Here is a 10,801-nt window from a genome sequence, read left to right on the forward strand (position 1 = left end):
ACATCCGAGTGCCAAGCAAGAACAACGCGACCTAAACTGGATCTGTTTGAAAGAGGAAATAGGAGTTTATGAGGGTCTTGAGCGGTTGAACGTTGAACCTTACGAACATGTCCAACAAAACGTTTCATCCAGTGGAGTTGAAGGAGTTGATCTAATCATTCCTGAAATAAGCACTGGGTTTTCGGGGTCTTAACCCAACCCACTTTTGTCAAAGTACATGCATGACCTGCCCGGACTGTGGGGGAACTTTTGTCTGGGACGACGACGTCTGCTCATCCATCTGCATAAAATGTGGTACACTATCTAATTCTGATCAGTATGTCCTTGCCTCTCATACAGAATCCCATGACTCTTCTGGGCGCCAGTTTCAACTTAGCTCGTGGCTTTCCTCCTCGGCGGCTCCCCTCAAAAATATTCACAAGCAGGGATGGAATCTCGCTGGGCAGCACAAAGAAGCGCGTGATAGAGGGAACGCTGTAAGTTTTCTTTTCTTGGAAATTATTTACTCACCACACGCCATGTCAGATCGCCATGAGCATTTTCATCACTTCCGTCCTGACCAAGTTGCAAAATCCCGGTCTATCTCCACGTGCAGAAGCTATCTTCACACAAGCTATGACAAAAGGCAAATACAGGTGGGGACGCAAGGCAAAGCTAGCTGCCGGTGCATCTATGGCTATTGCCCTACGTGAGGCACACAAGTCGGACTCCCTCCGCGACATTGCCTTTTTCCTTGATGTCTCGCCGTTGTCTCTGTCGCGCGCATTCGTGGCCGTGGTATCTCTCCTGAATTTTGACCTAAATTCATCAGACCCAGTTGCCCATCTTCCCATCCTCCTGTCTCATCTTCAGTCCTTATTACATCCTGAGTCTGCCACTTCTCATCTACCTTCAGATCTCGTTACCATCCTCACACCATTGTCGTCTCATGCGGTATTGCGTATTGCTACGTCCCTGTCGGGTATCATTAGCCGAGAGGCTTGCGCTATACCCGTACTACAGTCTCCCACCCCTCCTGTCGCTTGTGCGATGCTCATTCTCGCACTTGAAGCGGAGACACGCAGCCCCCTGCCACACCTAAGTGAACTGGCTAATGCGCTCGCGTCACGCTTTGGCTTTGCGCGTGGTGTAGTTACATCGCGTTACAAAGCATCCTATGATTTACTCGAGGAATGGATCCGGGAAGTCCCTTGGCTCGATCAATTCATATATAAGGGAAAGGGTCGCGGTGCTTCTGCCCGGTCGAAAGTTCCGAAGCGCTCTATTGTTGCGAAGGGGATCATAGATGTCATTCAATTTCAAGAAGAGATATGGACGAAGAAAATGTCCGCTCTTGGAAAGCCCAGTATCATAATTGAGGCGGATCCGGCAGACGAAGACGGCAAGAAGGACGAGGAGGCATTTTTCTCGGAGACGTCTTCAATCAGTGAGCTTCCTGAGCTTCGTCGTCAACAGCCCCGTAAGAAACGAAAAACAAACGATCATAGCATCGAGGATGTATACCATTTCCTGCTCAATCCTTTGTCCGCGAAATCTCATACTCTGTCGAATCCTATCGTATCCGAGGGCCCGGCCGCTTCGACAACGCATTCTGATACTTCCTCATCTATCTTAACACCGCCAACTGTTCCATTTACGACGCATCTCCTCAGTACTTCGTCGTACGATTCGAAGCATTCTCTTTCTCGTCTCCAGCTCCTGGCTCTTAGCCGAGGTGGGGGGTCTGCGGAGCACATCCGTGATGACGAGCTATTTGTAGAGAATGAATTAGAAGAGCTTCTTCGAAATAGCGAGGAACAAGAGGCCTTGAAGCCACTATTCAGACTCCAATGGCAAGAAGAAGATGACACAGTCGCACACCACGCAGATCGTGGACCACAAACCGCCAGAATGGAGGTGAGTCGGGGTTCGGGACGCATCGACATGGCAGCTCTGGCACATATTCTAGGTGGGGAAGAAGTTGTTGATGATGATGATGATGAGGAGGGTGAGGTCGAAAGCGGATCATCGGCGCCGGCGACGCCAAGACACATTCAATCAGATGTTGCCGAGGAGGTAAGCGCTTGGCGGGCCCTTTCGCCCGGGAATGCTTTTACGAGGCATTGCACCAGTATGGATAGGTACGAAGAGGAGTACTGATGTGTCTGATGGTCGGACCCGAGGCACCCCAACAGTTGATATTCTTACTTTTTCATGCCTACAGCACTTCTACTGTCATGTAAGTATCCATGTGAATATTTCGCGCTCAGAAAGGTTATTGAACTTGCCTCTTTTTTTTTTTTTTTTGAAAGCTGGAGCACAAGGTAATTTTTCATTTTGTTCGTATCTAGCCTGCGTGATATGGCGAATATCACGCCTTCCTGGTACCTAGGCTTGTTGCAATCTGGATAGCTGGGCCCGATAGTCAGATGTTGGAGGTAGTACAGAGATCCAAGGATCGATTTAAGAGCTAATTGTACTCGGCTTAACCATAACCTAAAAGTAATTTCGGAGTACATCGTCCTCGTGGCCTGTCAAAGTGAAAGGCCTTCTCTGTTCCTATCCATAATCAGCGATAGGTAATTAACGAACACTAAACAAGTTGAGTTATGCAGTGGTTTAAGGACGCTAAAAATATCATCAATTTTCCACTTGTAGGCCAGGATCGAACCCCTTTGGAAAGACCTGTCGGACATTGATATTAATCCGAGTTGTCCGCATGTATAATTCATATGATGTCCAACTAGAGAGTCCTTCGCCATCCAATTTTAGGGAGAAGTGCTCGGGTAGAGTGTCCTCCAAGATACGGGGGACGCCTGGCAGATTTGGATCAGATCTGATGTAAGCACACGACAGGCTCGGACAAACCGTGATAGGCCCGTCTACAAGCAGGTCCTGACATTATCACAACATCACCCGAGCGAAGAAGAATTGCCGTTGGCTCCACGTCTCTGGTGAGACCACCGATGAGGAAGATAGCGGCGTTGCCCAGCCTGTCGCGAAATCGCCACATCAAAAATTATTGATCACCGAAGATAAGCTTTGATAACTAACGATATCGAAACTAAAGGTGATGTAGCACAGACTTCTGAGCGATCTACGTGAGCCATGAGAGTATCCTACAGGAACAATTAAGACACACTTCTTGTTTATTTCGGGAATGAACCATACCTTGATTTGATAGTAATTAACGATGCCAGCATCAGGTTCTACGATTCTCGCGGTTAGTCAGGCGAGATCAAGAACTCGAGAATTCATACCATATGTCTCATGCCAACTTCTCCAATGTTCATCACTCCATCCTTCCTCGTCCGATTGACCAAAAACTTTTTTCCAGTCAACACTGGAGACAGCCCGCTTGCATATGGCTCCGATTTCATTGTCGACATGACCCTTGCCCTTGGTGAAGTCATACTGCTTACTACCCCAATGATATGACCATCCGATATTTGCCCAGCGCAACTTTGAAATCAGTGTAGTGGGTGAGGCTGGTGAAACAGTCGGGGACGGCGCGGGCAGAGGCTTTGGTGAATGCAGCATCGATTGAAAATTGGCGGGATCAGCCGGTGTATTAGAGACCAATTGCCTTGGTCCAGAGTTTCCGGATTTCGTGTTTGACAACTCTGGAGTACATGCTCGTGTTCTGACCAAAGGTGCATCTGAACTGAGATGTGCATTCCATAATCCTTCCTCGGGCAGGATATAATGAGCATCGAGGTTTGTCTCGTTGGGATGCCGTGCATGGTCACGAAGAGCCCATCGCACTAGCCGACGTTGATCCTGCGGGGAAACAAACGATGGAAGTATAACAAGACCTGGTAGAGGGTTATTGATTTCACCTGCATGGTATCTCCTCTTGCATACCTGGGACGCGGGGAACTGTGAATGCTTTACCGACGCCAGAAGACGTTGATTCATTCGTCTCAAGAAGTCTGATCTCAACCCCGTTGCAATAAAAACCTCGATCACTGGCTAGTGTTTCAGCATCATAAGTGACTGATGTTAAATCCAAGACGTGGCTAAGATCGGGAGGGGGAAAACGTGCTTTGTATTTTTTCTCCGCTGCTCGGAATGGGGTCCATTCTGCATCTAAGTCTTCATTTCTATTCTTTGTCGTCTTCAAGTACTGTCGCCTGGCTTTCTTATAAGCTGCACTAGAGAGGTCATAGATGTCCATGATCAAGATTTAGTAGATTCCTACAAACAAGAACAAAGAATGCTTTGCCAATCGAGCTGAACTGACTGGCGCACGTCAAGCGTGTCCGCTGGCCGAGGTTATCAATCTATAGTCATGAGATTCGTTTACTAATACAATGCACAAGTTGAAGGTCTAAAAGTGCGGATGAAGATATGATGTGAGTAGTGTGATATAAGTGAACAATAATGATAATGATAATGCTGAGTATAACATTGTGATGTCGATGATGATAATGATCCATAGGTAATATGAAGGTGAGAAAAGTTTTCACAAGTATTCGTTCGTAAATGAGGGCTGGGCCATCGGATACATCGTATTGTCTGGGCACGCGTAGAGGTCTTCAAAGTACCCGGAGCCATATTTCTGCAAAAACTCGTCCAATTCAGCTGGTAGGGGGTTGTTCAGATGTTTTCCTGAGTCGGGCTGGAACTGAAAGTTGACATCAGGAACGGGCTGCTGATAGTTGACATCAGAAAATAGCTCTGGGTCGAACTGCGGCATATGGAGAGTGGAGAGATCGATGGGGACAGTTGAGGGCCGGAAGTAGTTGAAGGTGGGGATGGGGAGCTGAGAAGGTTGTTCGTAGATGGAGGCGAAGCTCTCGGCAGGGAGATCGGGGAAGAGTCGCTCCCAGGGAAGTTCAGTGAGCTCGCCCGAGGATTGGGGGATGCCGGAGTCGCTGAACTCAGCAGGTGAGAGCGCATCGCAGGGAACCAGCCCTGCGAGCTCGGGAAATGCTAGGTGGTTGAGATCCAGCGATGCAGGAATCTCTATTTCTGGCTTCATAAACCGAGTAGAGGGGTAAGGCGCGGCGGCGGTCCGTCGGGCAGCTTTTCCACCGGGGCTGCGACGCGCTTTGGGCTCGTAGCCATGTAGTTGTTTGCGGTGACGCGTCAAGCTACCCGGATCGGTGGTGGAAAACGCACACCCAGAGTGAGGGCACGTCTTCGAACGTTCACGAGTGTGTGTCCTGATGTGCGTCTGCAGATTTGACTTCTGAAGGGTCTTGTAATCGCAGTTAGGGAATGGGCATGCGTGCATACTGAAAATAGGTCAGGAACCATTTGGGATGGTGATAAGGTACGAGCACGTACAGAGCCTCCTTGTGTTCATCGTGCGTACGCATGTGTCTAGGAAGATCCGCCTTGCGGCTTATAGCCTTGTGGCAGACAGGGCAGTTGACAGGTGTCTGTAGATAAAATGTCATAAGTACAAGGCGTGGGATGTGAGGAAGGTTAGAAGCGTACCGTGTTACGTCCTGCAGCAGGCATATTGTGATAATGTTTGATAGGATAGAAGGGGCTGTGAATGATCTGAGGAGTGGAATTGAATCCTTGAAGTGAATGAATAGCGAGTGCGTTGTGTGAAATCTACACATCTTGCGCGCGTCTTTTAAAGCACCAGGCGCGCTATGGACATCGAGTACGATTGTTTTTCTGCGGCGCGCATTTCTGCCTTTAAAGGCAAAAAGCGCGAAGCAATCGTGTGCGATGGTCCAAGCATAAGGGACGAGCCACTCGGTTAGCAGGGAAGGTAAAAGAGTTGGAAGAGGGTTCGATTGCGTCCTAACACTTTTCATTTTTTGCCTTGTAAGGTAATTTCTGAATACCTTCTCGATGTGGAGACGAGTGGCTCGGTGTTCGGACCTGAAGGCCTCATGAATGGGGAAGTATGCTGTAGGGACCCATACTAGTAGACCCTTCCGAAGAGAGCTTTGCCTCGAGGCGCCGTTGAAGGCATTGAGGATGGTATCGAGTTTCATTTCCTAGTATAAATATCAAGGACAGCATTTGCAGTCACCGGCAATGAAAAAAATTAGAAGACTCGAAGGTGAAGAACAACAAGATCAAGTTGCCAGTCAAACTTGAACCTGCTATTAACACCGCTTACGTCAGCAAGAACAAACTACGATGATAGGGGCTATTTGTACTGAACAAGCACTACTATGATCATCCCTACTACACGCAGGCGGAGTTTTCGAACAACAACCGTCTGGACCTATACTGATCCGTTTGTACCAAGTTTGCCTATCAATGGGTTCCGAGATGGCAACTAATGATGAAAGATGTGGCGGAGAGCTTGAATACTCTCAAGAAGAGGCATAGTGTCGTAGTACACGGTGTCACTTGATTGCATCAATGAAGAAGCCGGGGACCTCAAAAGAATGGAATAATAAGCTTTCTTTTGTACTGGTCAGATATCTCCCTTGTTCTGCATACAAGTTCTGAACTTTTCAGTACTCGGTTTGAGCCCGTATTGCCAAACATATGTACGTATTCAATAGCATACAGTGTTGTATATACAAACCTAGAGTCAATCGCTTCTTGGACCGGAACCAAGTGGCACCCCGACAAGGACCCTGGAACTCAAAACCAACATCGCGCACTCCAGCGCCGAGGACGCCAAACGGCGGCCCCAACGCTTCAAGGCAACCAAGGAAATTCACCATGAAGCTCTCCAAACCTCCCAAGAAACCGACTACAGAACGGGAACTCTCGACAAGATCCTCAATCACATCCATCCGAAGAAGCGCAAGCGTCGGAGCCAGTCAACCCATCACCCGCAACAACTCCCCGACCAATGGTCTGGCAACTCGCAGATCAGTCCGCAACGCGCTCAGTCAGGAAGAAATAGAAGACCTCCCAAACACGGTTCTAAACTACCAGACAGCTGAGGACTACCTCACTAAGAAATCTCTATGCCTTTCAGGAGAACCTTATACGCTGACCCACTTAATCTCTATCTTATTCCAGATAACTCAAATCTCAAGCTCGATACCTCTCCCAGTAATAACAGCCATCAGAGCCGTCGCCTTCATCATGAAGAAACACGAGGCATCTGAGTTAGCGAAGGAAGTGGCGCAGCAAATTACGGAAGCAATTACTCCCAACATCGTTGACAACGTTATCGCTGCCATCGCCCCCCAGGTAGCCAAAGTACTAACCGCTTCAGATCTCCTCGAAACCACGCTAGGCCAGGTGGAACATATCAGAAGCTCGCTAGTGAGAGAACGGGAAGAGAAAGAACAAAACTTTGCCACAGCTGTCGAACGCATTGAAGAAATGGCCGGGAACCTATACGGTGTAGTGGAAGAATGTCAGAATAAGCTAACTCCTCTTCCACCATTACTAGAATCCACGAAGGAGAAAATCGATTCACTCACAACGCAGTTCTCTGACAAGACGGCCAGCTTACCCAGCTCCTCCCTCCCCCAGCGAACATACAGCTCCGTGGTAGCGGCTCACATCCCTCCAAGCGCAGACCGAGCAGTAGGCAGAGCTGCCATACGAGCTCGTATATATATTTTCTACTCTACCGTGACTACCCCTCCTGGGCCACAGCGTCAACGTATCTTATCACTCTATTTTGAATTGTCTCTAGTCGAGTAACCGACTCGCCATCACTAATTTCCAGTCCAACCTCTCCACAAGAGCTTCTGCTATCAACCCCTTCTCCTAGAACCTCTCTTGATAAGACGTGGTGTCGATATACTAGGCAGGGCGTACCGGTAGAAGATTCTTGGACCCACATTCACCAGAATAAACGATGATATCACCAGTAGCCGGTAAATTGGTATCTCCTATCATAGCTGCTTGGTCGCTCTACTGATACTACTTATTATGTATTAGTGTACAATGATGATGCAAACTCATCCTCGCGGAGGTGCAGGATGTGAGCTTAGCCAGCAAGGGGATTATTTCTGGTGTAGATTGGATCGGCTGTGAGAGATAGTGGAGTGTTGATTGGAGGCGTTTATCAGGCCATCATTACCATCAGATGTTCGCAAAATTATCATTCTACGGGCCGTGCGGCTCCTTCGCCTTGTACTGTTGCGGTCATATTGAAAGCACCTGTCCTACCATGAGGCAAACTTCTGCCACTATCACCACGTTTTCATAAGGGAGGTGGTTCTTCGCAAATTATAACATGGTCGGGTCGGACCAAATCACGCTCTGCTGCCCCCACCGCCCCACAAAAATCACAAGGTTATTCGGGACCTTGATACAAATGGTTTCAAATTCTACGAAACATGGACCGGCCCTTACTAGTTGTTCCATGATGTCACATATCATTTTTGTATACCGTTGACTTCACGACAATCTTATATGAACACTACTTATACATCCACCGCTTCAACATAGATATCGGCATCATGTTCTTCCTTCCTCTCCGATATAGAATCTTCGTCTCTGATGACCGGTGTGTTGGATACGGGTCCAGTGTACCAGTGTACGCCTCCGTACACCGGGAAATAATACCAGGAAATTGCCAAAAACATGAACCCTCCAAGCACCACAACCGTATAGTTCATCTCCTGTACCGTTGTTTGTGGGGTCGCGGGAAAGAAGAAAACAAAGCTCATGAAGGTCATCCACACCACAGCGATCACAGAGACCGGAAAGCTCTGCAGAGGCATATTAGGTCAAGAATACATTACGCCGATTAACCCACCAGTTTCCCAAGATAAAACGGACCGGGTTTAAAATCATTCTTGAATACAAAGCGGTTCGTGATCGGCGTTATGTACGCGATGTACGATGCGGTGACAGCAATTGTGAATACCGCATCGATGGCTTGGATGCTTACGAATGACAAAAGTCCAATTGCCAGAGAGCAGATTATTTCGAACCAAACTGTGTTGACGGGTGTTCCTGTGTAGCGATTGATCCGGTACAAATACCGTGAAAAAGGCAGGGCTCCATCACGAGCAAATGCAAACGTTTGGCGAGAGCCGACCAGGAGGCAGTTCGATGCTACCATGTACCTGCTCTATGGTTAGGCTGGGAATAGACTACATGACACTAAAACGTACTCCGCTATAATAACGAGACACCATATAGCCAGGGCCTTTTGCTGCCCGAGCGAATTGAATAAGATTTGTGCCATAGGCTGGCCAAGAGGGCTGTTTAAGACGCCGCCGACATCAGTGCCCATGCAAAAGGCAAGGGAGATGTTGATTCCTGGATCAGAATATGTCATCAAGATCAGAGTGACATGTCATTCCACATACCCAAACCAAGGAAGGCTGATACAATAATGGAACTGACCTGACTGAGATAAATACAGCAATTAGTCATTTTTAGTGTTACTTACTATTGCCCATGGTATCGCCATAGTGGCATTTGAGGCCTCTTCGCTCATATGGACGCTAGCATCATAACCCCCTGGTGGGTTAAAGATCGTCATGGAGCAATGGTTCGAAAGAATATGGTCTAACCTATTGTATAAAGAGGAGCCATTAAGCTCAAAATAAATGCGAATCCGGATGGCCAGCCGGCCACTACAACTAATTGTGAGCTGCGAGCGTAATTGGACGATGATACATACAGTTAGTGAATTCCCCCAGCGCAAATTTTGCGCTGTTTCGATAATCTGGTGGCGTTGCGATCGGAAGCGCGATGATGATTATGAAGCACAGGCTATTGGATGATTTGAAAAAAATGATTGTGGACGAACTCTACAACACCTACGATGCATTAACCAACGTGAATAGTCTCTGCAACCTTGCCAAAACTTTGGTACCGAGGCTCACGAGAACAGCTTGTGACAAACCCAAAGCTGCGTATATACCACTATAACAAACAATATAAAGAGTGTCATGTCTGCATGAGGACGAGCTTACTAGAGCTGCAGGCTGGTAGTTGTATATACCTGGTCAGAGGAGGCAATGGTGATTGCTGCGACGATTTGAATTGTACAAGCCCAGTTTACGGAAGCTAGCACGCGTGATCAGGGGGAGACTGTTGAAAGAATGAAACCCGTCTTACCAACTCCCGTGATCATCTCTATGGTGTTCGAATCTGCAGATGTCAGGACCGGCTGCATGTCGCATCAAAATGCAGGACTTACAGCCAACTATCCACGACAGAAAATTGCGGCATCGTGGAGAAGCGAGAGAGTAAGTCCAATAGTATAGCTAGATCGTGTTAGTCAAGTGTGAAACAGCGACAGCGCCGATGACATACGCCGCCAGAAGTAGGTGCTGCTGATGCGAGCTCTGCCAACGCCAACCCGGTGCACATAATAAAGGGGCAAGCGAATGCCCACTACGCAGAGGAAACGTAAAACGTTACGAAACAGCAATTTCCACGTGTGATGACAGCTTACACCCCAAACCATCGCGAAAGGCCCGCCGTTTGGTATTGCATAGAAGAGCACGGAGCTGAACGGGTTTTGATCAAATTTTAAATTGGCTTGCGTCATAGTGACAACTTACACTATAGAAGGAACCACTCCAACATAGGTGAATGCAAGTCCAGCCACCTGCAATTATTAGCTTGTGTCGTGTACATGGAAGAGTCTGAAATCAATCTCACCTCTAGTGGAGTGAATTCCCTGCAAAATTCCTGCTTATATCCTAGCTTGGCGAGAGTCGCCTCATCTCCACTTGGTTGCGGGTGCAACTTCGAAATCGCTGAAGCGCTCGGAGCTGCCATATTGCACCGTTGTAGGTGGTGATTTCGAATGAGCCTGATCTATTGGCCACGCAGTATAAAAGAGATTAATAGTCAACCGGGAATCACCAGGAAGCACTCTCAGTATCCACATTAGGTGACCGTAACGACCGAGACGCCCTGATGCCATACATGTGGTTCTGTGGAGCCTCTCTGCGATCCAAACGGA

General features: G+C 48.0%; 5 protein-coding genes across 5 annotated transcripts; 2 read left to right on the top strand and 3 right to left on the bottom strand.

Moving 5' to 3' along the window:
* Nucleotides 1-221: 221 nt before the first annotated feature.
* HD556DRAFT_1226547 (uncharacterized protein) lies at nucleotides 222-2,139 on the top strand (the record flags this gene model as incomplete). The annotated part of the gene is made up of 2 exons (XM_041297085.1): nucleotides 222-476; nucleotides 526-2,139. 2 exons carry the CDS (start codon nucleotides 222-224, stop codon nucleotides 2,137-2,139), a joined length of 1,869 nt encoding a protein of 622 aa, XP_041165939.1.
* A 480-nt stretch (nucleotides 2,140-2,619) lies between these two features.
* Nucleotides 2,620-4,156, bottom strand: HD556DRAFT_1227041 (uncharacterized protein; the record flags this gene model as incomplete). Its single annotated transcript, XM_041297128.1, has 6 exons — nucleotides 2,620-2,795; nucleotides 2,848-2,972; nucleotides 3,034-3,098; nucleotides 3,151-3,188; nucleotides 3,240-3,794; nucleotides 3,844-4,156. The coding sequence occupies 6 exons, from the start codon at nucleotides 4,154-4,156 to the stop codon at nucleotides 2,620-2,622; spliced, it is 1,272 nt and encodes a 423-aa protein (XP_041165940.1).
* A 288-nt stretch (nucleotides 4,157-4,444) lies between these two features.
* Nucleotides 4,445-5,448, bottom strand: HD556DRAFT_1437355 (uncharacterized protein; the record flags this gene model as incomplete). The annotated part of the gene is made up of 3 exons (XM_041305693.1): nucleotides 4,445-5,219; nucleotides 5,272-5,366; nucleotides 5,425-5,448. 3 exons carry the CDS (start codon nucleotides 5,446-5,448, stop codon nucleotides 4,445-4,447), a joined length of 894 nt encoding a protein of 297 aa, XP_041165941.1.
* An 890-nt stretch (nucleotides 5,449-6,338) lies between these two features.
* On the top strand, nucleotides 6,339-7,835 carry HD556DRAFT_594542 (uncharacterized protein). The gene has a single exon (XM_041311042.1). It carries the CDS (start codon nucleotides 6,445-6,447, stop codon nucleotides 7,564-7,566), a length of 1,122 nt encoding a protein of 373 aa, XP_041165942.1. The 5' UTR covers nucleotides 6,339-6,444; the 3' UTR covers nucleotides 7,567-7,835.
* On the bottom strand, nucleotides 7,836-10,614 carry HD556DRAFT_1483259 (amino acid/polyamine transporter I; the record flags this gene model as incomplete). Its single annotated transcript, XM_041308664.1, has 15 exons — nucleotides 7,836-8,582; nucleotides 8,630-8,942; nucleotides 8,991-9,138; nucleotides 9,189-9,225; nucleotides 9,272-9,342; nucleotides 9,396-9,458; nucleotides 9,506-9,597; nucleotides 9,649-9,750; nucleotides 9,801-9,894; nucleotides 9,946-9,978; nucleotides 10,028-10,094; nucleotides 10,144-10,224; nucleotides 10,286-10,340; nucleotides 10,395-10,441; nucleotides 10,495-10,614. The coding sequence occupies 15 exons, from the start codon at nucleotides 10,612-10,614 to the stop codon at nucleotides 8,295-8,297; spliced, it is 1,611 nt and encodes a 536-aa protein (XP_041165943.1). The 3' UTR covers nucleotides 7,836-8,294.
* Between the last annotated feature and the right edge of the window lie 187 nt (nucleotides 10,615-10,801).

This window comes from Suillus plorans (assembly GCF_016647745.1).
Source record: "Suillus plorans strain S12 chromosome Unknown HD556scaffold_4, whole genome shotgun sequence".
NCBI lineage: Eukaryota > Fungi > Basidiomycota > Agaricomycetes > Boletales > Suillaceae > Suillus > Suillus plorans.